At 47.9% G+C, this 23,724-nt stretch overlaps 10 protein-coding genes across 11 annotated transcripts; 6 read left to right on the forward strand and 4 right to left on the reverse strand.

Annotated features, from left to right (window-relative positions):
- The first annotated feature begins 158 nt into the window (after window positions 1-158).
- TrAFT101_008516 (uncharacterized protein) lies at window positions 159-1,947 on the forward strand. The gene is made up of 2 exons (XM_024899936.2): window positions 159-633; window positions 695-1,947. Exons 1-2 carry the CDS (start codon window positions 246-248, stop codon window positions 1,711-1,713), a joined length of 1,407 nt encoding a protein of 468 aa, XP_024762068.2. The 5' UTR covers window positions 159-245; the 3' UTR covers window positions 1,714-1,947.
- Window positions 1,757-2,987, reverse strand: TrAFT101_008517 (uncharacterized protein). Its single transcript, XM_024909694.2, has 3 exons — window positions 2,744-2,987; window positions 2,564-2,645; window positions 1,757-2,438 (listed from the first exon to the last, which is right to left on the reverse strand). The coding sequence occupies exons 1-3, from the start codon at window positions 2,778-2,780 to the stop codon at window positions 1,994-1,996; spliced, it is 564 nt and encodes a 187-aa protein (XP_024762067.1). The 5' UTR covers window positions 2,781-2,987; the 3' UTR covers window positions 1,757-1,993.
- Window positions 2,988-3,800: 813 nt separating this feature from the next.
- Window positions 3,801-4,261, forward strand: TrAFT101_008518 (uncharacterized protein; the record flags this gene model as incomplete). Its single annotated transcript, XM_066128359.1, has 2 exons — window positions 3,801-4,035; window positions 4,251-4,261. The coding sequence occupies 2 exons, from the start codon at window positions 3,801-3,803 to the stop codon at window positions 4,259-4,261; spliced, it is 246 nt and encodes an 81-aa protein (XP_065984477.1).
- Window positions 4,262-5,084: 823 nt separating this feature from the next.
- On the reverse strand, window positions 5,085-6,074 carry TrAFT101_008519 (uncharacterized protein; the record flags this gene model as incomplete). The annotated part of the gene is made up of 2 exons (XM_066128360.1): window positions 5,085-5,981; window positions 6,042-6,074. The coding sequence occupies 2 exons, from the start codon at window positions 6,072-6,074 to the stop codon at window positions 5,085-5,087; spliced, it is 930 nt and encodes a 309-aa protein (XP_065984478.1).
- A 3,683-nt stretch (window positions 6,075-9,757) lies between these two features.
- Window positions 9,758-10,016, forward strand: TrAFT101_008520 (uncharacterized protein; the record flags this gene model as incomplete). Its single annotated transcript, XM_024899838.2, has 2 exons — window positions 9,758-9,823; window positions 9,888-10,016. The coding sequence occupies 2 exons, from the start codon at window positions 9,758-9,760 to the stop codon at window positions 10,014-10,016; spliced, it is 195 nt and encodes a 64-aa protein (XP_024762064.1).
- An 862-nt stretch (window positions 10,017-10,878) lies between these two features.
- Window positions 10,879-12,692, reverse strand: TrAFT101_008521 (uncharacterized protein). Its single transcript, XM_024909693.2, has 3 exons — window positions 11,907-12,692; window positions 11,702-11,836; window positions 10,879-11,636 (listed from the first exon to the last, which is right to left on the reverse strand). Exons 1-3 carry the CDS (start codon window positions 12,564-12,566, stop codon window positions 10,929-10,931), a joined length of 1,503 nt encoding a protein of 500 aa, XP_024762063.2. The 5' UTR covers window positions 12,567-12,692; the 3' UTR covers window positions 10,879-10,928.
- A 1,230-nt stretch (window positions 12,693-13,922) lies between these two features.
- On the forward strand, window positions 13,923-17,127 carry TrAFT101_008522 (uncharacterized protein). Of its 2 annotated transcripts, XM_024902460.2 has the most exons (7): window positions 13,923-14,127; window positions 14,194-14,349; window positions 14,404-14,669; window positions 14,728-14,813; window positions 14,873-15,498; window positions 15,575-15,745; window positions 15,799-17,127. In XM_024902460.2, the coding sequence occupies exons 1-7, from the start codon at window positions 14,057-14,059 to the stop codon at window positions 16,712-16,714; spliced, it is 2,292 nt and encodes a 763-aa protein (XP_024762062.2). In that variant the 5' UTR covers window positions 13,923-14,056; the 3' UTR covers window positions 16,715-17,127. The 2 variants fall into 2 exon arrangements, with proteins under 2 accessions (XP_024762062.2, XP_065984479.1); XM_066128361.1 differs by having other exon boundaries at window positions 14,115-14,349; window positions 15,799-17,126.
- Window positions 17,128-17,997: 870 nt separating this feature from the next.
- Window positions 17,998-18,438, forward strand: TrAFT101_008523 (uncharacterized protein; the record flags this gene model as incomplete). Its single annotated transcript, XM_024899826.2, has 2 exons — window positions 17,998-18,185; window positions 18,261-18,438. 2 exons carry the CDS (start codon window positions 17,998-18,000, stop codon window positions 18,436-18,438), a joined length of 366 nt encoding a protein of 121 aa, XP_024762061.2.
- A 590-nt stretch (window positions 18,439-19,028) lies between these two features.
- On the reverse strand, window positions 19,029-20,728 carry TrAFT101_008524 (uncharacterized protein; the record flags this gene model as incomplete). Its single annotated transcript, XM_024906626.2, has 2 exons — window positions 19,029-20,533; window positions 20,617-20,728. 2 exons carry the CDS (start codon window positions 20,726-20,728, stop codon window positions 19,173-19,175), a joined length of 1,473 nt encoding a protein of 490 aa, XP_024762060.2. The 3' UTR covers window positions 19,029-19,172.
- A 531-nt stretch (window positions 20,729-21,259) lies between these two features.
- On the forward strand, window positions 21,260-23,332 carry TrAFT101_008525 (uncharacterized protein). Its single transcript, XM_024909692.2, has 8 exons — window positions 21,260-21,451; window positions 21,525-21,560; window positions 21,641-22,338; window positions 22,407-22,560; window positions 22,620-22,701; window positions 22,776-22,867; window positions 22,933-23,066; window positions 23,145-23,332. The coding sequence occupies exons 1-8, from the start codon at window positions 21,312-21,314 to the stop codon at window positions 23,189-23,191; spliced, it is 1,383 nt and encodes a 460-aa protein (XP_024762059.2). The 5' UTR covers window positions 21,260-21,311; the 3' UTR covers window positions 23,192-23,332.
- Window positions 23,333-23,724: the final 392 nt, after the last annotated feature.

Consider the following 23,724-nt stretch of genomic DNA (forward strand, 5'->3'; position numbering starts at 1 on the left):
CACGCTAGAGCTGCCCCGCTGCAGCCGCTGGAACAAGAGCTGTGAAACTTCGCGTGGTCGTACCCAGGTACCTTGTACTTTGTATCTTCCAGCCTTCTCCCCACAATTCATCCAAGCTCGCCTCGCATTGATCTCTCAGCCTTACCATCAACCCGCTCGCGCATCGCTTCACGAGGCCGCCAACCATCCCTCGAACGAAGCTGCAGCCTCACACCGCCAACGCCGCCAATCGAAAGGCAGGAACCATGGCGAACGAAAACCCCAAATTGCTGTGGAACACCGAGAACGTCAAGGATGTGGCGGAGTCGGTGGGCATTGGCTCCATGAGCGATGAGGCCCTCAAGGCTCTCGCACAGGACGTCGAGTACCGCATCGGCCAGGTCATCATCGAGGCTCTCCGCTTGATGCGTGCGGCACGACGGACGACCATGACGGTTAACGACGTCTCCTTGGCCCTCAAAGTTCTGGATGCGGAGCCTCTGTATGGCTATGATTCGACGCGACCTCTGCGATATGGCGAGGCAAGCTTGGGACCCGGCCAGCCGCTGTTCTACATCGAGGATGAAGAGGTGGATTTCGAGAAATTGATCAACGCGCCGCTCCCTAGAGTGCCGCGAGATATGAACTTTACTGGTAGGCCTTACCTGGCAGGCCGTGTGCGTTTGCATGCAGTTTCACTGACATTTCTCTATAGCGCACTGGCTTGCTATTGAAGGCGTTCAGCCCTCTATCCCTCAGAATCCTACCTCCGCCGAGCTGAGACCGCAAGATTTGCTGCCCAAGGGTCCAGGAGCGAACCCCGCGCTGTCGGCTTTGGCTGGGAATGATACCTCGGCTGGCCAACCTTCTGTTAAACATATCGTGAGCAAGGAGCTCATCCTTTACTTCGACAAGATTCAGGCCGCCATCCTCGACGATAACCCGGACGAGGAAGTTATACGACTACGTCAAGCTGCACTGGGTTCTGTTCGAGATGATCCCGGTCTTCATCAGCTAGTTCCCTACTTTATCAATTTCATCATGGACAGAGTCACACATCAGCTCGACGACACATTCACTCTGAAGCAGATGATGGAGCTGACAAACGCGTTGATCGAGAACAAGAGCTTGTTCTTGGACCCGTACGCCAGCTCCCTCTCCGCCCCTGTGCTGACGTGCCTGATGGCGAGGAAGCTGGGCACAGACGAGGGACAGGATTCGCTCAAAGAGCAATACGATCTCCGTCAATTGGCGGCCTCACTGCTCGGCCGCATTGCCCGAAAATACTCGGCATCAAACTCATTACTTCGACCAAAGCTCACAAGAACGTGTCTCAAGTACTTCTTGGACCCTACCAAGCCTCCCGCCGTGCTGTACGGTGCAATCCATGGCCTTCTCGAGGCGGGAGGAACCGAAGCCATTCGAGTTTTGGTTTTGAGAAACCTCAAGAGCTTTGATTCTGGAATCCTTCAGCCTTTGAAAGAAAAATCTGAAGGTTCTATTGAGTATGATATGCTTGTGCAGGGCCTTGTGCAGGCGGTAGCGTCTCTTGCGCAGAGAACGGAAATAACAGACTCTAATGTGGCAGAAGCTAATGGAATAAATGGAAGCACCCCTGCCTCCGAGCTTTCTGACCTCAACGATTTCCTTGGTCCTATTGTTGGCGAGAAAATTGCGGCTGCTCGCAACCATCAGCTGATCAAGACAATTCTCGATGCTCGGTTTTTAGAGTAAAGGGTACTAAAGGGGACTATTGTGTAAACAGCTACAGTTAATGCGGCATATGAAAAAGGCGCTCGGCGTTTTAGATTGGTTGATATCCGGTAAATCAGCTTTACATTGCACGACTAGTGCGCAATGTTCGGATTGTTTATAATTCTTTTTTTAATATCAAGATTTGGACAGTTAATCGAAAAAGGCCTTACCACGGCCATTTAGTTTTACACTGCACCTTCAATTGCTCGCCCGGTATCACATTTCCTTCCCATTATATTTTCCACTCCGTTGTTTTCTCTTACAAGCCGAAAGCCAAGTAACCACCGCCAATGATACTTGAAATCCACAGAGCAATCTCTCCCCTCTTGATCTGAGCCTTGGCAAAGCCGATACCCAGATCGTATACCAGGTGCTTGATGCCGTTGATGAAGTGGAAGGTGAAAGGGAAAGCCAGAGCGAACTTGATGGCACCCTTGACGACGAAAGGCAGGGCAGCGAAGCCGGATGCCAGGGCGGCGCTCTCAATGTGGAAGCCGAGAAGAGGAGAGGCGAGGTAGGCAGTGAAGTAGACGTAGGCGGCACCGGAGAGCGCGCAGCCGGTGATACGAGTCCAGGCGGAGGCACCGAACCAGGTCTGTTCCATCTTGTAGATGCCCAGGTTGGGAGAGACGGGGCGATCGAGACGCTGCTTGACGAGGATCTGCTGGCCCTCTTCAGGGGTGAGCTTCTGAGTCGAGATAGATCTGCGAAAGAAAGAAGAGGCATCGTATTAGCAAAGTCTTTTTTTTTTTTTGTTGTCCTTCATGGAGGGGGCTGCTTTTCGATATTGCTAACGGCGGAGAGCGTGGGGTCGAGCAGCGTGGCTTACCGGGCCTGTGAGGTCGACATGGCAGAGGCGAGAACCATCCGGGGGATATTCTGGCTGAAGAAAGCGTTGGGCTTAGTCGCGCCTGCGAGAGAAGCTTCGAGGTTAGCACATCCGTCTGCATGTTTTGAGGCTATTCGCAGCTCTCCTCCATGTGAAAGAGCTCGAGAAAGAGAAACATACTGCGCATGGCAGCGAGGCCGAGCCGTTGAGCGATCATCTTGGGCAGCTTGGGGGGGAAAGATCTGGAGGAGCGGAGATGGCAGGTAAAGACCGGGTCAATGGGCAATTGTTTGATTCCCCAGGAATTCGAAGTTTCGATTCCCTCAGTTTGTCGCTCGGGCTCAAGATCCGTGACGAGCTTCTTCGGACCGGAACTGCGCTCGGTTCCTCGGTTTAGGTGGGCCAATCACGGAGCTCTAATTCCTCATCTGCTATCACGTGCCTTAGTTGTATGCTGACTCATCCGTATTTTTTCCGATGCCCTGACCATTTTGCACAGAATTTCGCGCCGAGAGTTTACGGAGCTCCTTCTTCTTTTTTTTTTTTTCCTCTCCAGATAGTCACGAATATCCGCCGCGCGCTGTCTACTATGGACATCGACGTCGGCAAGGCCATTTTGGCCCGAGGATATTTGGAGAGAGACCGATCCTTTCGTTAATCTCGTCATTGGAGACTGTTCGTTCCGATGTCGCTTCATTCTGAGATCTACATTTCTTGCTGTTTATGCACCTGTGTTTTGTGTGTTTGTGACTGTATTCTGTAAAGCCGCAATGTGCTATGTGTAATGATCCTAAAAAAGGGCGTTGAATCTATATATGCCTACTCTTGTGCAATTGGCTTCGAGGGCCATTGTGCGATGGTGCGTATTGAGCAAGGCTGCCAACAGAGATGTTGACATTTGCCTGGGCGTCAGTTTGTGGTTCGCTAGGTAGACAAATGGCGAGGAGAGAGGACGCCTGTTGTTTTCGGGTGTATTTATGGACTACAGCGGTTCAAGGCGTAATTTGCTTCCGACTTCAATGGCTCGTTTTTCCTTTGTTCTCGATGTTTTGAACAGCGTAGTGGTCAAGTTTGAGTTGTTCAATTGTTGGTCGAATCTGACAGCAAATTGCTTCTCATATAAGAGATGAATTGCTTGTCGTTTGGTCCATCTTCTGCTCGCCATGTTCATTTCGGCAGCGGGAAGCAACAGAGCACACGTTGCGACCAAGAGTAAATCACCTCACCAGTCTTCGAAATGGCTCGACCGTCTAGGATCCCAAGGCTAAAGAGTTTGCATCCTGTGATCACCCCTACAAGGGCTACACTGACCCACGCAAATGCTAAACTGAGAAAAATAACGACAAAAACGCCCACGACAGTAACCCCTATTCGACGACCTGATATCAAAAGTGAATCGACTGACAATGGAGGCGAACCCAAACAGACGGGCTGGGTTGCAAGTTTAGTGCTATTATTCGGAATGTCTATGGGTTTGGTTCTATATTGTTTGGTCGCTTATACAGTTTATAAGCTTCTCGACTGAAGCCAACTAGCGGGAGTTGTCAGGTATGACAATTGAAGGGTAGAATTAGAGCGATTATCTAATTCAAGCTTCTAATATCTGGTTTCTTCTCTTGCTGGACTTTTTTTTTTTTTTTTTTTTTTTTTTTTTTCTCTACTAAAGCCAATGTCTCCGAATTATTAGTCCATTATTAACCCACAGCCTCAGATCCATTACCCATACTACATTAGTAGTAGCAAGACCAGAAAAAGTAGTAGCAGGGCTAGAAGAAGTAGTAGCAGGGCTAGAAAAAGTAGTAACAGGACCAGAAGAAGTAGTAGCAGCAGTATCAATAGTATCAGTAGAATCAATAGTATCAGTAGTATCAGTAGTATCAGTAGTATCAGTAGTATCAGTAGTATCAGTAGTATCAGTAGTATCAGTAGTATCAGTAGTATCAGTAGTATCAGTAGTATCAGTAGTATCAGTAGTATCAGTAGTATCAGTAGTATCAGTAGTATCAGTAGTATCAGTAGTATCAGTAGTATCAGTAGTATCAGTAGTATCAGTAGTATCAGTAGTATCAGTAGTATCAGTAGTATCAGTAGTATCAGTAGTATCAGTAGCAGAACCAGAAGAAATAGTAACAGGGCTAGAAGAAGGACGAGGAGCGACGAGATTAATCGGATTCTCAGGAGGGAGAAAAATGGAAGTTTCAGAAGTGGAATCAGGTTATAGGGAGGAAAATCTTTTAGCTACATAACCAGAGTATATCATCAGCGTTTTGATGCACAAACTTTTCATCGACATCGTGTCGAAAGCTCTACCAATTATCATGCCTCTCAATGATAACTCTGACATGAAAAGAGACGCATTGTACTAAACTCGCTAATCGGTATGGAGGTCAGTAATAATAACATTGCAAGAAGTGTATTTCTAATACAAAGAGTTTGCTTTAAACAAACGACTCAGTATACAGCGTGCTACGAGATGGAAGCTTAGTTCCAGAGCCCCCAATCTTCAATGACCTAAAGCTCCTCAAGCGTAGCCCAGCAGCTTTCTAAGGCTTTCCTCCAAACTTTCGATAGGCCTGCCAGACCCAGGTTCCAGCTTGGCCGTAAAATCCCCATCGTAGCGATTCTGTTCATCGAATACTGCCGCAGTCCCCAGCATGGTATATGCTTTGCTGAACAGCCGAGTTGTTACGCCTTGCTTGGTATCCTCATCCCAAAGTGCGAATCCTTCCTTGTTGAAATCTTCCACCGACAGATCCACAATCTCCCACTCACCAGGAGACGAAACTTTTTGAATCATGTTGATAAGCTCATTCGTACTGACGGCGTAATCCGCAAAATAAGCAACCCGATTTCGGTACTTTTCGGGATTTTGAAGGACAGACACAATAGTATCTCCGCAGAGCGCGAGATGACTCATTGAGACCTTTTGGTTGCCGGATCCAAAACGTGAGATGGTACGCTTCTTTTTGTCAACCCAAAAGAACCCTGTCTCAATGCCCCAGTCAAACCATGCTCCCACAACAATGCCTGTCCATGACAAAGCGCAGTCGGGCGACGATGTGAGCTTTTCAAGCTCTTTTTGAGCCTTATGCTTGGGCTCAAAGATTCGAATTTCCGAAGAATTAGCAGAAAAAGAGTCGGTGCTAAACTCAGGTGTGATCAAATGAGCCACGCCAGCGGCCAGAGCAGCCTGTACGATGGTGCTCTGGTGTTCGGCAGCGGCGGGGTTGAATGCTTCAACAAGAGCATCTTGACCTTCCAATGCTTCAGTAAGTGTCTTTAGGTTGTCGTAAGAAGACTTCTTAACAGTGATGTCTTGAGGATACGTCGAGGTGCTTTCTGGCCTTGCAATGACCGTTACAAGGAAGCCGGCAGAGAGTAAAGCTGGGATAGTAACTTTGCCGACATTTCCGGTGGCCTAAAGAAGATTGGCAATATTAGTCAATGGTTATTTGTTAATTCTAGAATTAATAAATACACCGAGAACTGCGACGGTCTTGATTGGCGACATCTTAAACTTGTGTACCCTCTGAAGATGGCTGGATCTTGGGCGTAAAGAAATGGCTCTGTTAAACTTGCTGTTTTTCTTAATTTGAAAATAAAATGAATTTCTGTTAAATTAAATTAGATAGCGGAAGAGAGTGAGTTTATATAGACAAATGATCGACTGTATCGCTCAACCTCAGTCCATGATTTTGCTATAAAGTAGCGATATAGCAACAAAGCCTCTCCTATTATGGCGCTGCCTCTGATTGGGCGACTTGCTCCTCGATAAGCTGAAAATGGACTTGCAAACTGGCGCTAATGCATCGGCCGATCCCTGCTCACGATTTATAAGTTGGTTGGTTCCGCTGGTTAGCCGGCCGCCTGGAAACTCGAAGTCCGTGAAACATGTATCTATCCTTAACAGAACTTCACCTTTACACGTGTACGAGCAGAGTTCTATTGTTACCATCAATAAGAGAAATTTGACCTTGCCGCTACATCTACCTCGATAGCTTCATCGGCAGAATGCAAGTATCAGCTTCCACGCCGAACTACACAAGTTCTCCGCCGCATTTTCCAATCTTTGGCAGAGCGGCCGGAGTCTGTCACCAATGCAGAAGATCAAAAGCCCGCTGCGACAAGCATCTTCCTGCCTGTACTCGATGTGCATCGTAAGTAACTTGTACTTCTTAGCAAACTTTTTACTAAGAGCCTCCTTCTCATTTCTTGCGTCCTTTAGGAAGCAGATGCGATGCGTTTATGGACGCCAAATGTCCACTAACAACTCCGCCGGCGGAGTTTGCACTGATGACGGAGACGGCGTCTTGCCACCTACAGATCATCAAACGGTGTGTATTTTTGATGTTTCTCTTGAAACGTGCTACAAGCTCGTTGGTATGATATCGGTTGCCCTATTGAGTAACGTCGATGATGCTGAGCAGGAGGCTTCAATCCTTCATATGGCGCTTGGATCAATCCGCTTGACTACTACATCCATTGCTCAAACATACAAGAAAACAGTCCATAGCTGGTTTCCGATTATGACAGATGATCAAATTGCCTTATTTACTACAGATTCAATTTTAGGAAATTGTCATGGTAGAGACGGCGTGTTGCTTTTATGCATGGCTCTAGTGTCACAGCCGCCCTGCAAGCACCCAGCTCATGATACCTGCTGCAATTTATATAAGGCAACAAAGCAGTCCTTTCTGCTCTTGCAAACGTCTTCGAGGCCTTGTATACAAGTTCTCCAGATTGGCCTTTTACTCTCGTTATTTGAATACGGCCATGGTCACGATCAAGAGTCCAAAATCACAATTGCTGCTTGTATGACCGTTTGTAGATTGCACAGGCTCTCATTAGCTCTTGGAAGCGATGATGACAAGGAGCCAAATATAGCCATTATATGCCGGAGAGCAGTTGCTATTATGGACTGGTAGGTATTTTGGCTTCGCGGGTCGCCTAGTATCATTCTATAGATACGATATCTGATCTAACCTTAACCGCGACAGTCTTATAGAGCTTCCAAAAGCATCGATAGACATCCAAATGTCGACAAATATACAAGTGCCGACAGATGATATTTCTCTTTTATCGACTGAGCCTGCCTGGCCATACGAACAAATGTTAGGCGAGAACGACGGCTCATTTTCGAATTTTGAGATGCTTTTCCACGTCGCAAAAGTTGTTCGAGAGGCAATACAGTATATAAAACTCGAAGAGATGGTAAGGTCTTCAACAGGCTCATATGCAGCCGTTGAGTCACGGCTTCGAAATATTTGCTTTGCTCTCATTCAAGCTGCTGGGCCAAATTCTCTTGTGTTTTGCGATAGCATTGCCTTGGCACTGAGGTATGATTTCGCGATACCATTTCTAGAGCAATTGAATGGAGCTAAACCAACATATTTAGCTTTCTATTCGAGCTCAGCGTATATAACTCTAGGCAAACGCAAACGGCTGTTGGTACAGCAGATAGACTCGCCATGGAGTCCTCGCGACGAATGGCAGTCGATATCTGCAAGTCTATGAGCGGGACAGTACTAAAAAAGGGAGTCGATGGACTTTCTCTTATTGGACTTTCTTCCACGTGCCGTGCCGCCAATTTGTTGGCTAAAACCAATGTGGATTTACATGAAGAGGGAATGTTTACTGGTTCCGCTCTTGAAGAACTCAGTTGGGCACTTCGTGAGTTTGCACAGAGATGGAGAGTTGGTGGTAAGTATATTTGCATTTCATTTGGAATTGATGCACGTTATCGAGCTGATAGTATACTAGCAATTCATGGGAATATTAAGGTCTAGTATTCTTGTAAACGCCAGGGAAGCGAGCGACTGTCTTTGTAAGAAGTTTATGAAGCAATTAAGTGGTTCAACGTATACCTATACGGTGATGGAAATTCAATATTTGTACCCAAAACCTCATTATTTATATCAGTTGGACTAAACGTGTCAACAGTCGAAGTCTAAATATAAATAAACTAAATCTTTATTCCCTCATGCTAGGTCTGTTTATGAGCATCCAATTACTGAATGTTTTATAACCTGATGGTGATCCACTGCAGTATGCTTAGTGGCTATTTTGTGGACAAGTCATTCCATACCCGCTGTAAAGTAAGCTTACTGCGGTATACGAGATGCTTATTAGGTATAAAGTGTCCATGGATCGATTAGGAAGGCAGATGTAACTATATCGACTAGGGGCGGAATATTGAGTTGACAGGTATTGTGATCAGTCCGATGAAACCAAAAGCAAAAAACCATAGGAGAAAATCGCCAAGGTCGATCAACAGGCCAGTTAACTCTCTTTTTGAGCATAAATATTCTATATCAACTTATGCGTTAACTGAAAGCTTCTTAGGAGTGCTGGTTTGTTACTAGCTATGCTTATAAGCTTTCAGATTCAAATTGTATATGGAAACGGGCTAAATACCACCGGATTGGAAGTAAATAGGGGCCAGTTGATACTGTCGACGTGCTGATATATATTAGGGAGTCTTCAAAAAATCGCTTTAAATATGCAGTGTATAGCCTATTCCGCCGCGAAATATCGAGCCCACCAATAATGATGGATTTTCTCACTTGGCCCGGGTCGTCGGGTACTGACCATTCGTTACCTATGAAGGAGGATGGAGCCACGATGCATACACAGTCCCAATCAAGTAACTGCCAAGTTTCGAATAGTAATATGAAAACCAGGTTCTTTAACAATGCAGAGGACATTAGCATGGTTCCTACGCTAAGGATGACACGCTCAATCAAGGAATACCAGGGTTCTTTCAAGTCGCCGTCGCCACGGCAATTCAAGCCGCGAATAGCGTAATAGTCACTGTTTAGCGCCGCTATAACTCTACCCCGAACTGTCTATGGATGTAGATTCGGGAAGGCGAATGTAGGGAGGGTTAGAGATCTGAGCTAACGGTAGTCGGCAAGTCGGTGAATTGCATCGATGTTGAACGAGTGGTTAGCTATACCAATAAGAAGACGCAGAAAATCGTCCGACGTAAGATATTCGTAGCTCAAATCGTGCTAGTAGCACAGCATAGGGCGTGGCCGCTGGTGCAAGAGAGCAGCTCGCTGGGTTGTGGATTACAGAGGAATTAGTTATAAATACTTGCTTTAATCCCTTCGTAAATTGAACTTTAATGAAACATTCTACCCAAGCCTCCAATTCATAATATTCGATCCTAAGAGTATCTATTCAGTCCTCAAAATGAAGCTCTACGCTGCCGTTCTCGTCTTCACCGCAGCCTTGGCTAGCGCTTGCAACACCTGCAATGTAAGCTTCTCACCACTTCTGAATACTTATGGTTTATAATGATTTGCTAAAAATTAAATAAAAGGACTGCCCTGGAGATCAAGTGTGCAATCACTTCGGAGGCTTCGGAGTCGACCCAACCAGTTTCTGTGTTGAGCCCAACGACCCCAGCTGCAGTGACCCACGTGGCAACTGCGATACCAACACCTGTTGATTAATTTACCCGATGGAAGAGGTAGAAAGTTCTTTGGGGAATTTATGAGCTGAAGGAAAAGAATAATTGATGACCAATCTGTAATGAAACATAGCCGGTAACTCAAGGGTTATTGAACATTCATCGTTCATGGGCAAAGCATATGTAAAACAAAGGTTTATCAATAATTCGCTTTCATATGAAATAAAATAATCTTGCGTTAGTAAAACTATTCTCTTCTGGAGCCTAACTTGGCATTTAATCGTTATTGAACCTCTGCATTAAGACATTAAATGATTGAGCTTGGCGTAACTTCTCAAAGTTGGTAGTTAGGAGTAATTATTCATTGATTCAAGGGAATTAATGACTTAAAATCTTATGAGAAGATAATTATTTTGAGAAAAATCGCTAGATGACATGATAGATGACAAGCATTGGCTTTGATACAGAAAGACACACACCAAAACCACCAACACTAGCACCACCACCACAACAACAACAAAAAGTCCAGCAAGAGAGAAGACTATATAACTAAGAGATTTTCCTTCCTATAACCTGTTTTCCGCTTCTCAAATCTCCAATTTCTCCTCCTGATACTTCGATTAATCTTGTCGCTCCTCATACTGCTTCTGGCCCTGCTACTACTACTTCTACTACTTCTACTACTTCTACTACTTCTACTACTAATATAGTAATGGGCAATAGATTTAAGGCAGACGCTTAACAAGAAGAATTTAATCTGGCGATTTAAAGCAAGGAGCAATAAATTAAGAATAAACCAAGAATGCATTAACAATCTAATTTCGCGATCCGATGCAAGTAACAATAAATTAAGAATATATTGAGAATGCATTAATAATCATGGGCTAATAATGGACTGATAATTGGGAAATAGTATCCCAAGAAGTTTTTGACATTTGCTTTGGTAGATAGCTAAGAGATTTTCCTTCCTATAACCTGATTCCACTTCTCAAATTTCCATTTTTCAAGCATTCTTTCATTCGTGTCCCGGGTCTCTCCCCATAACTCTTTTGTTTCAACAATCCCCTTCGCAATCCAGCTTCCCTGCGCCATAAACTGATTCCATACCAAAGTAGACTGTTTGGCGGCTGCCATGTCGTCCTGCAAACTCAGAACGCGACGTGCTATATCTTGCGCTTCCGCTTCCATGGACTGAAACTTTTCAGGAGATGTAGCGTACAAAAGCCGCGACTTGACCATTCGGCACACGGCGTATGTTCCTCGCAACGCCATGCGTGTTAGACACCAGGGTCCCAGAGCCTTATAATCAAAGTCTGTAGAAAAAATGAGAACGCCGTTGTCATCATCTACTAGTCCTCCGTTTTTGACTATGGGATTTTTCCTTATCATAGTCAGCCATATCATGAGATTTTTCCGTTTTGCCAACAAGCGCTCTATGAGTTCGTCGATAATCTTCTGTGGAGGCGGGCAAGACGCCATCAGAAGTGCAGTTGTATCTTTGAAGAGCCTTGGTAGCTCAATAAGGCCGCCCCATAGTGCGAGGACAAATTCCTTATCATTTGAAAGAGTTGCGTCTTCGTTGACCGCCTCTCGAATAACGGCCTGCCACTGTGACTGTTCCAGAAAGCAGGTTGTATTGCTTAGAAATGCTGACATGACCTGAGTAAAAATACAATGAGCCTACTTGGTAATTTTTTGAAACTTTGAGGCCTGGATATTCTTACCGTTGGGCCAATGTGTGACAAGAACAGGGCTTTCTCAAATTCCGACTTAAACATGTGAGCCCCTCGAGCTTCCACAAGTCTAGCCGCGCCCCCGACGTGTTGCATCCAAGAATCTTTCTCATTTCCATTCAAGGCCTGTAGATATACTTTGGTTAATTATGATTTAAAAGCCGAGACGATTTCGATATCTGCATGTTCTATTCACCTCAAAAATCCCTAGAAGCTGTGTTGCGCAAAGAGTTTCTGGCTTCGCCCACTCGCGCTCGTCTAATAATGCCTCTTGAAGCGTTTTAAGTGCTTTTTGATAGTGCATCAGCGCTTTTAAATCTCCCTTGGGTGATCTATTTTCTTCCGGTTGCGAAAGATACTGAAGCTTTGCAATGACACAATCTGTTGCGTGGCGAAGCAGCCGGACGTGTCCATACCGACTTGGGATGAACGATAGGAGCCTCTGACTCGAGGCCTGTGCTGATACGATGGCATCTTTGGGCTGGGTTGGCTCGTAGAGATAGTGGGAGAGGGTCCCGACACCAAGACGAAGGCCGGTCAGCGGCATGAGATTTAGAAGCAGAGAAAACTGTTTGGGCAAGCTCGGATCCTGGAAGGAAAACGGGACGTAGAGATCTATAGATTGGCGAAGGCGCTGTACTTCATTTGAGTCCGGCGCATCCTTTGCAGCCTCAACACCGTCAGGCTGGCTTATAAAGACGGGATACTGCCTCATGTTATGCTTGCCATAGCCGCCTCTCTGTTTCCGGGCCACGGCAGTGTCTCTCATCGCCTGCTGCCGGATGCGCCGCCGAACCTGCGCATCCGGGACGAGGTTGGGCCCGTCAAAGTTGACAAAGGAGAAGGACTGCGGCATGTCGCCGGTAGATAGTATGGAGCAACTACCTAGTAGGTGTTGTGGAAAGCGGATACTGAAGCTGAAGCAGAAGTGGGTTGGTCAAGGATCAAGAATCAATGCATGGATGTATATTAGTTGGGCTTTTGAGGACTAGTCCACAGGCAATTCTATTCTGGAGCGGTTGCAACTCGTCCTTCTACTAATATATTCTCAACAGAATTGGAAATGCGTGGGAGCACCACCCGTGGGGTCAAAGCCGTGATTACTATTCATCAATTCAGATTGAGTTTAGGGCACGGACAAAAACTCCGACGTATGCACAACTCTGCTTTACCAGCCACGGCGACATTCAATCCCACTATGGCTTGTGTAACACTCGCTGTTCTCGCTCTTTTACTTGATGTCTGGTGTTAACCGGCCGCATCAGGTTAGAAGTGTAGGCGTTTTTGAGGTTATCATAGTAGATATCATTTACAATTGATAGAGCAGACACATAGGTAGGCTAACATATATTAGTACTAAGGTAAAGGTAGTGGCTACAGGGGTTTAGATCTTGGCAATAGCGTACAGAGGGTCGCTTGCAACTATTTGCCCGAGAGCAATTTCGTGATCAGCAAGTTTACTGCAGCGTGAGTAGTCTATTTTTGACCTCTTTGTTAACTTAGACTGCCGTTTATAAGCTGGAACATACAAAACAGATGGCAACACGGTATTAATTCTGTCCACCCGCTCAGCAGCACGTAATTTGACGCCGTATCTCTTTAACGGGTGTAGTAGTTCGATATTTCACATGGAACACAGCTAGTGTCTCCGTCTGGTGTATGGCCCCGTGGAGGCGACTGTGGCGAATCCAGTACAAGGCACGATGAGTAGGTGCAACGATTTGTAATTCGAGCACTCACCTATACCTCTCTACTCACTGGATGATCTAGTAAGTAGCCAGGAGGCACCAAGTTATCAACCGGCAGAATACAAAGATGCAGCTAACAGGCAGATTATACGCCGTTGTATGCAAGACGGACTGCCCCACAAACGCTGCGCCCGTAGAGAGCTGAGGCTCTGGCTTCCAACGAGTCTCATGCATGTATAGAAGAAATGGAAGATTCCGCAGAGTACCGACGTTCCGGTTCTTGGGCTAGCCCCCCGCACTGCATCTCGACTCTGGTATCCACCGCCTGGCTCGACACTATGTAATAAAATGGTAATAAAATAGTAATAAAATAAGCAATAAATAGCTGCTGCTGCTAGCATCGAGCTTGGGGGCTGGGCTTACCACCAGTAGAGACTACGATATATCCCGACCTCGGCCAGGCTGCCGTCTAGTCGCGTGCTTAGTCATCGCCGCCTAGCAGCAGCCATATCTTCTGCTGGGGAGTTGCGACAGTGACCAACACTAATCTTCAATCTCCACTCTTCTGCTTCATCGGTAATGGGGCTTCGTCACTTGGAATCAAAAACTCTGCGGCTTCTCGGACTGTCCCTGCATTGATGTCATCGCTGTGACCCCCATGGACATCCAGCAGCCGCCGTCAAAGTCCAGCCGTCACCTAGATAGAGAGAGGAAACGAGCGGCTCGAGCGTACGTTGTCCCGAGAGCAAAGGAAGCTCAAACCAGAAGGAATCTCATCTGACACCGCAAATGTAGGTGCGATGGCTGTCGCCGCCAGAAGGAGAGGTGCGATGGAGGTGTGCCGTGCCGGCGGTGCTTCCGGCTAGGCCGCCCGTGCGACTTCACGGCCAGGGCGTCTGCCGATGCCGATTCCCAGGCCGGCTCAGGCGTGCGCCCGGCAGCAATAGCAAGGTAGAGCTTATCATCCATGATGCTGTTTTGGTTGTCCATGCTCAACATCATAAGGCGGAATCGTTCTGACAACCACCAAAGACCCCGCCCAGCCGAGAGCGCGGCTGACCAGGCCAAACGCCTAGAATACCTCGAGAGGATTGTCCAGGGCTACGTTGGCAGCAAGGATACGCTTGACCTCGACGCTCTCAAGGACCTGGCCGAGGCCACGGACAAGCGCCGGGACTCCTCTCGACCGGTTGATATCTCGTCACAGAGCTCCGAATTCGATGGCGTGGACGAGAAGTTTGAGATGCGACCTCTCCACGGCAATGTTACACGTATAACGCTTGATCTTGCCCCTTTTGCCACGCACTGAAAACTAACTTGGACCTACAGATTATTCCGGCGAGTTTTCACACTGGAACTTTTCCATGCGCATAAAGAAGTGGATCGACCAAACAGTTACAAATGATTCTTTAAATGTGAGTATCACATGCTACCTATTTCTGTCTTTAACATCGAGGCTGACTAGCTTATGTAGCAATCGTCCAAGTCTGCGACGGCATTCAAGGAATACTATCGCGCCGAGGAGCTTCAGTCAAACTCAGAAATTCTAGGATCACTATCATTATTACCACCGAGACCTATCGCCGACTTCCTAGTCTATTCCTTTTTCAAGCATGCGCAGACCAACTATTTCTTCGTTGAACAAGACTGGCTCAAGGCCAAATTGAATCTTGCTTATGAGAACCCTGCATCTTTCTCTCGGAGAGATGTGGGAATAATCGGCATTATTTTTGCTACTTTCGCCATTGGAACGCAGTTTGCTTATCTCGAATCCTTGGTTGAAGGCGCCGAGAACCCCACAGAGAAAGGGGCGGGAGCCTTCTCGGAGGATGCAGTTGGAATACTCTTCTATCAGCAAGCGTGCAGACTGCTTCCAGATGTCATTACAGTATCCTCATTGGAGAGCGTGCAGGCTGTCCTATTGCTGGGTATATACACTCTGCCAGTGGATGCATCTGGATTGGCCTACATCTATCTAAATCTGGCCCTGAAGCTTGCGATACAAAACGGCATGCATAGAAAATATCCTGTCGAAAATCGGGATGTGCGCATTGTCGAGACCAGGAATCGAGTGTGGTGGAGTGTATACACGATTGAGAAGTACGTGTTACGGCTGGAGGATACTATTTTCCCCGAATAGAGTATTAAATTGCAACTTGAACTAACACTTGAATAGGCGTGTCGGAATCTTCCATGGAAGGCCAACATCTATTTCAGGCACTGATGTGGACGCCGATTATCCCATTCATCTCCCCGAACTTTGGTCATCAACCTCGCCAACCGATACTGCACATCTCCTGGCGACTTTTGAACTAAATCAAAAGCTCAGCAGAATGTCTCAAGAGATGTGAGATACTACACTATCGAATACCAAATTAACCTGCTAATGATATTTTTTAGAACTATACTACGGTCTCTACCCAAGCATGACGTTCCAGAAGGCCTGAAGAGGCTCTTGGGGCTGCACCGCGAGCTTAAAAGCTGGTGGGAATCTCTGCCGAATGACATTTTCTGCAAAGAATTTACATCTCAGTCGACAATTTCTCGCCAACATATGCACCTGCACCTGGAATATTGCCTTGTACGCATGTTTGTCGGCCGCGTTTTTATCTTCCCTGAGGCAGGATTCAAGGACGGCGCCAGTCCAGCTACATCTGCCAATGGGCCCTCCAGTGCGTCGCTGAGCAGGAAGGGTACTCGTTCGACCTTGGTTGCGGACTGTACTGAGGCCGCACTGTCAATCATAGACACGTGTCGCTCTCTGCGCAATAGCATTGGCCTTGCTCGTGCGTCTTATACTGAATTCAGCTCTTGTCGGGCGGCTCTTTTGGTCATTACCACGCAGTGTCTTTCTCAAAAAACATACATGTTCCGACAGGCTCTACGGGATGGGCTATCTATGCTCAAGGAAATGTCAACTGGCAGCCAGTCTGCACACTCCGAAACATCACTAATAGAGGCATTCGAACAAGCTATAGCCAACATGAATGCACAGGAACTGACAGCCAGCTCTATGGTGAGCGAGTCCGAATATGCGAAATTCAAAAAGTGGGAGCAACTTTGGAAGAGCGACGCGCCTATAGCGGAAATGGTTGAGAGAGGTGTTGAGAGCAAGCCAGTGCCGATGGTGCCGCCGGTGATGGACCAGCCGAGGCATCTGGGAGAAGCTCCGAAGGAAGAACCCTCGATGATGCCATCAGGCACTCCATTCTTTGGCGTAGACGGACACTTTGCGTCATTTCCGCAGAGTCTGGATGACTTCTCGGCATTCTTTGGAAATGAGTTTGGAAATAACATCGATTCGGGACATGGATGAAAAACGCAGCTGGCGATAAGGGAACGAATTTAACCAAAAAGGATACCGAAGATACCTCACGTCAAGTCGCCCATATTTGTAACACGACAGGAAACAGAGCTGGATGATGATTACAGTGGTGGACTAGAACAGTGAACAGACAACCTTACTGCAGGGCCTGCGGTACAACCGCCATGCCGGCTTTTGCACAAGGCTAGGTATCTGAAGGGAGAGTGCTGACGGTGGCTGGTTCAAACAGCAGCCGCCGCCATTATAAGACAACAAGGGCTACGGCTCGCCAGCCTATAATTAATCATAATAACGAGAGATGGATGGATGATACATTCGAGGGACCACCATGTATGTATGTATTAATATGATATCATTTCTGACATCATGCGTCTTGAAAGTGCTCTATGTGGATTATTGTCAAAGCTTCTAATTATGGGGAAACCGAGGGTTGAGATACAAGTATGTATGTGCTGTAGATCTGAGTGGACCCCTGACGCATGGCTGGAAACGGCAGGTTGGTCCTGCTTTTGCGTGATGTGACGGTTTTACAGAGACGGGATGGGACTATTAGCCCTCGGCAAGTTTTTACCCGGTTCGTGTATCACAATTCATCTTTTGGGTTTCCATTGTCTGTTATCTCTGCTCTAACGCCTATCGTCATTAGCAGTACGGAGTAGGATTTCATGATACGAGATGTGGACGCGCGCAAAGCCGTGGCTAGCAGCGCAAGCCCTCCTAGACAGACGCGATGCGACAAATCAAGTTCCCCCTCCGGCATTGCGCAGGCCGTTTGAAGACGGCCATGCCCTGAGAGAGCGCGGGTAAATAGCGTCTCACCGGCGTCAGGGCGATCCTGCGCTTGCATCGCCATACCAGAACGATCAGCCACCAGCGCCAAGCTACACCAAAAGCGTCGGCCAGCGCGGGGTGAAACCAGGCACAAGGGCTCCTCCATTGGCCTGGCCGCTTCTGTTTCATTTCCCAGGGTTGTGGGGAATGCGCATCTGAAACCTCCGCTGCACAGCCCTCCTTGGCCGCGCGCAATGGGTGATGCGGTTCAATAGTCAAACTATGGTTTAGTTAGTGAGTAGTATTGGGGGCTGGCTAGAGACACGAGCGTGATAAGGTGAGCGTTATATACGAGGTCGTGGCTGGAGGGATGGTGGCTGGAGGGATGGTGTTTTGTTTTGCGTCCTGCAAAAACACACTCTTTTACACACTCATTTACACACTCTTTTACACACATATTTACTTCTTTATCATCCATCATTACTGTTCTCTCTATTGCAGTGATGGAAAGTGACAAAGGCGTCGTTATGGCGCGAGAGATGTTGGGAAGCGTATTAAGACGCTCAACAGAGCAATTAAACAGCTTTACCAATCGCCTTTTGGCGCGCTGCACAGAAACCCAGGAGAGTAATACATGCGAGAAGCCCTTGTCTCAAACGCATGTCCTTATCGCAGTAATCATCGCCACAGCGTATGACATCTCCTTCCCTTTATCCTATATTATCCAAAGATGCAGACTTACTAACTTACCATTTCTTTATTATAGCTTGCTTCTCATCGGATCCGCACTCTTGGTCCTGTTCTGGCTGACCCTGAGGCGGAAAAAACTCGAAAAACTCGAAGATGCATCTGATCCGTTTGAATTGGCAGCGTACGGCATCGAAGAACCTGTTGCGCAGAAGCAAAGGAGACGCGATCGTTTACGGGCAATCATGGCGAGATGACGAAGGAGACGTGGGGGGGCTGCATCGTGATGCAGTTTCTATAAACGACTCTGGCTATTCATATGCATATGAAGAAGTTATAATGGGAAAATGAGGAGGTTAATATCTAATCTCTGGTCATAGAGAGCTATCACCTCACGCCTTGAGGAATAACTGGGCGGCGAGTGGCTGAATTATCGAGAGGGACATTCGGCTGAATAAGTCAACGATACGCGCTCATTACCGCAGGCCGGCATACTGATTTAATTGTTGGGAGGGAAAATATTGCTATTGTTAAAACGAATTGGAGTATGGGACGGTTATTATGGAATATCAGATTGTTATGATTTTGGGTTGGGATGGGTCGGACTTTACATTCTACGAATCATTTTTGGGGATTCGAGCAGACACCGGATGACTGTCGACTACTTTGGGCATGTTTTTACTTCATTTGGGCGTCAAGTATCCGGTTCGAGTTATTATATATAGAGTCACAGCGATCATACGCACATTTGAAGCAATAGCTACGCCGCGTTTTCTTGAAGCCAACAAGTGACATGAAAGTGCAAGAATAGGACGTTGAAAGAGGTAAGTTTTGTTCTTTTTTCCCTATGCCCTTCTAAAACTAATTCTAATAAGTCTGATACATTAATGCAATCGCTAAGCCAAATAATACATGGAGCTATTCGCTCTTTTCCGAGATGTTCCGTTGCTTCTTTCTTTCTTTCTTCCTTTCTCTTTTCACAAACCGGCGCTTAGATACCAGTCATGACCATCTTGGTGGTGAGGTACTCATCCATACCGTACTTGCTGCCCTCTCGTCCGAACCCACTCTCCTTGACGCCTCCAAACGGAATAGCAGGATCGCTGATGGCCCCAACATTGACGCCAACCATGCCCACCTGCAGCGCCTCAGCAACGCGCCAGCATCGGCTGTTGTCCTTGCTGAAGAAGTATCCCGCCAGACCAACATCGGCATCGTTGGCAAGCGCAACAACCTCCTCCTCGGTATCGAACTTGAAGAAGGCCGCGACCGGTCCAAACGTCTCCTCTCTAAAGACCTGCATCTTGGGCGTCACGTCCGCCAGAACAGTCAAGTCGTAAAAGTTGGGGCCCAGGGGCAGTCTCTTGCCGCCATGGAGCAGGCGAGCGCCCTTGGAGATTGCGTCCTGCACGTGCTCGTCGACCTTTGCCACGGCCCTGCTGTGGATCAGGGGCCCGTGGGTGGTCTTGCTGTCGAGGCCGTTGCCGACCTGGAACGTCTTGACGATGTCGACGACGCGCTTGACGAACTCGTCGTAGATGCTGCTGTGGACGAAGATGCGGTTGGCGCAGACACATGTCTGGCCGGCGACTCTGAACTTGCATCCAATCAGGTGCTGCACTGCTGAGTCGAGGTCGGCGTCCTCGAAGACGATAAAGGGCGCGTTGCCGCCCAGCTCGAAGGAGAGCTTCTTGAGCGTGGAGGAGCTCTGGTTCATCAGGATCTTGCCAACAGGGGTCGAGCCGGTGAAGGACACCTTCTTGACAATGGGGTTCGTTGTGAGGATCTTGCCAACCAGCGGCGTGTTGTCGAAAGCAGTGATGACGTTGACAACGCCCTTGGGAATACCGGCTCGGTGAGCCAGCTCGGCTATGGCGAGCGCCGTCAGGGGCGTTTCCGTAGGAGCCTTGACAACAACCGTGCAGCCCGCGGCCAAAGCAGGGCCGACCTTGCGAGTAATCATGGCCGCAGGGAAGTTCCACGGCGCAATCAGGCCGCACACGCCAATGGGCTCCCTGAGCGTGACGACGCGGCAGTTGGCGGCGCTGGGCTGGATGACATCGCCGTAGATCCGGGGCGCCTCCTCGGAGAACCACTTGAAGAAGTTTGCGGCGTAGGCGGCCTCGCCCCTGGCATCGGGCAGGGCCTTGCCGTTCTCTAGGGTGATGATCTTGGCAATGTCCTCGGCGTTCTCGACCATGAGGTCGTACCAGCGGCGGAGGAGGCGAGAGCGCTCCTGGGGGGGCACCTTGCGGAATGTCTGGAAGGCAGTGTTGGCCGCATTGATGGCGGTCTCAGTGTCTTCCGCGTCAAATTCTGGGCATTTTGCAACCTCCTCTCCAGTAGCAGGATCTGTGCATCAAACGTTAGAAAAACTTTCATGCTATATAGACAGATATGACCTTTTTTTTTTTGTCTCTGAGTTTTCAACTTACTGTCAACAGTGAACCATTTCCCCGACTTGGCTTCGACCCATTCGCCGTTGACGTAAGATTTCGTCTTGAGCAGCGATGCGTCCTTGAGGAGCGATGCAGCGGCAGCAGACATTTTATCTGTGTGTATTCTCAAACTTATCGTGTGATTCTCTTTATTCTCAAGTGTAACAAAGAAGTAACTTTCAGAACTTTATTTTTTGTATTTATGAATAGATATATATGATGAACTCGCTCCCCAATGTCCTCCCCGCCTCTTCTTATAGAACCGGCTGCAAGTCAGCATCCGGATGGATTCCGAACCCATTATCAATCCGTGCCAGATTCGCATTACCAAATTGCATCCCATCCACGATTCATTTTCCCACGCCGCCAATTCCGATATCGTTCTTCCCATCTTTCCATCTGCCACGACCGGCATCTCCAGAAAACCACCCGGAAGCTGTTCACGTGGGCCCGGCACAGCAGCCGGAACCGGCCCGGTCGCGACGCTAAGCCCCATCCCCACGTCCGCCACCGTGGTTAGCCGGCAAAGGCCATTGCCGGGGGGGCACTTACAAGACAAGATTCGAAACTATAAAGAACAGAGTATGCGCTACCCATCTTGTTGTGAGAAGATATTGTCTTGTTGTATATCAGAGCAATCTTGAACTTTAACTCTTCTTCATCTCACACAAGTTCATCCTCCTGCAGCAAACATGTCTTCTGTTCGCGAAGTCAAGGTGGCCACTGAGATCCCCGGCCCCAAGTCCAAGGCTGAGGCCGAGAAGCTGGGTGCCTTCTTTGATAACCGAGCCTTCTACTTCATTGCCGATTATGACAAGAGCTTTGGCAACTAGTATGTTATCTTTTAAACATGTCATGAGTTTTGAATGAATTGTAGCATAGAAGCTGACTTATTAAACGTAAAGCATTGTCGATGTTGACGGCAACCAGTACCTCGATGTGTATGTTGATTAGACTTATAACAATTGCACATACCTATCTTAATGCTTTAGGCTTTGCATCTAACACTTCTCAAACACAGCTACTCTCAGATTGCCTCCATCCCTGTTGGCTACAACAACCCTACTCTGATCAAGGCCGCTCAGTCCCCCGAGCTGATCTCCGCCCTGGTCAACCGTCCCGCGCTGGGCAACTTCCCCTCCAGCCAGTGGCACGACGTCCTGAAGAACGGCCTCCTCAGAGTCGCCCCCAAGGGACTGGACCAGATCTTCACCGCCCAGTCTGGTTCCGAGGCCAACGAGCTGGCCTACAAGGCCGCCATGATGCTCTACCGCCGAAAGCAGCGCGGCGAGGGCGTGGAGTGGACCGACGAGGAGATCGCCTCGTGCCTCAACAACGCCAAGCCTGGTTCCCCCGACCTGGCCATCCTCAGCTTCGCCAACTCCTTCCACGGACGAGGCTTCGGCAGCTTGTCCACCACGCGCTCAAAGGCCGTCCACAAGCTCGACATCCCCTCCTTCAACTGGCCTCAGGCTCCCTTCCCGGCTCTCAAGTACCCTCTGGACAAGTACGCCGCCGAGAACGCCGCCGAGGAGAAGCGCTGCCTCGAGAAGGTCGAGGAGCTCATCAAGACGTGGCAGTTCCCCGTTGCCGGCCTGATTGTCGAGCCCATCCAGAGCGAGGGCGGTGACAACCACGCCTCTGCCGCTTTCTTCCAGGGCCTTCGCGACATTACCCAGAAGCACAACGTCACCATGATTGTCGACGAGGTCCAGACTGGTATGCTCAATTATCTTGCAGGTTCACCATATTGAGAAAAAAAAAGTCCGCTAATGCACCGTGTGTAGGATTCGGCGCCACCGGCAAGTTCTGGGGCCACGAGCACTGGAACCTTACTTCGCCTCCCGACATTGTCACCTTCTCCAAGAAGGCCAACACTGCGGGCTACTTCTTTGGCAACCCCAGACTGGTGCCTGACAAGGCTTACCGCCAGTTCAACACGTTAGTTGCTCCTCCATGGTGTTTAATTACTTTTATGTGTGCTAATTTGAGAAAAATAGCTGGATCGGTGACCCAGCCCGTGTTGTCATGGCCAAGGCCGTCGTCGAGGAGATTCTGTCCAAGGACCTTTGCAACCAGACTGTAAGTTCCAGTAGAAAAGAAAACTATTTTTTTTTACTCCTCAGTATCAAAAGCTAACTCGATATTTTTTTTAGGCTCGCGTTGGTGCGGCACTCTACAAGGAGATGGAGCGCCTCGCTGAAAAGTACCCACAGCTGGTTGAGAACCTTCGTGGCAAGGACCGAGGGTGAGTGGCAGCGAGCAGCCAATGAATGAAAACGAATTTCACGTAACTAATGCCCTCTTGATTAGAACCTACATTGCCTTTGATACCAAAGACTCGGCCGCTCTTGTCAAGAAGATGAAGACCCTTGGCGTCAACATTGGCACTTGCGGTGTCCGAACCGTGCGACTTCGCCCCATGCTTGTCTTTGAGGAGGCTCACAGTGAGTTTCCAGCCGCCCCAACTAAACAAAACTTATTCTCTTTTAAGATCTAGCTGAACTGACTTTTTTTTTTAACAGTCCCTTACCTGATTGAGTCCCTGGACAAGGCCCTTGGATCTGCATAGAGAGAGAAGAAAAAAATTGGAAAGCGAAAAGGCGTTGTTTCATGAGAGAAGCCATTTTTTTTAATTAGTATTTTTGGGTTAATCTGTATAAAACTATCTGGATTTGGCGCGCATCATATGGCTTTCGAAAATAGGATTAAGTGGAAAAAAAGAATATACCATTTAAAAATTAATGACCTTGTCGATTTTCTCTACATAGTGATGTCACATATGAAATATTGTTTTACATGTCTTGTCTTCACCTTAACCATCAACCCTCTTAACCATCTTAATAGCTAGCTGATTGATTTCTTCTTCTTCCACCACCTGTAACCGAGGAGATTCTCTATTCCTTATCATCCCCATCTCCACACATCTCTACCTCAGCCGAGATAGCAAAGTCTTACTGCCAGAGACATCCTCTTCGCTATCGTGTGTGGGGAAGTTTGCCACCACGTAATGCTTTGATCATGCGGGCATCAAACAAATTCGCGCACTAGACCCCAGAATCTCCAAACTAGTTCTAGAACCTCTCGCTGGAGAAGAGCAAATGA

This window comes from Trichoderma asperellum, chromosome 5 (assembly GCF_020647865.1).
Source record: "Trichoderma asperellum chromosome 5, complete sequence".
In the NCBI taxonomy this organism is placed as follows: domain Eukaryota; kingdom Fungi; phylum Ascomycota; class Sordariomycetes; order Hypocreales; family Hypocreaceae; genus Trichoderma; species Trichoderma asperellum.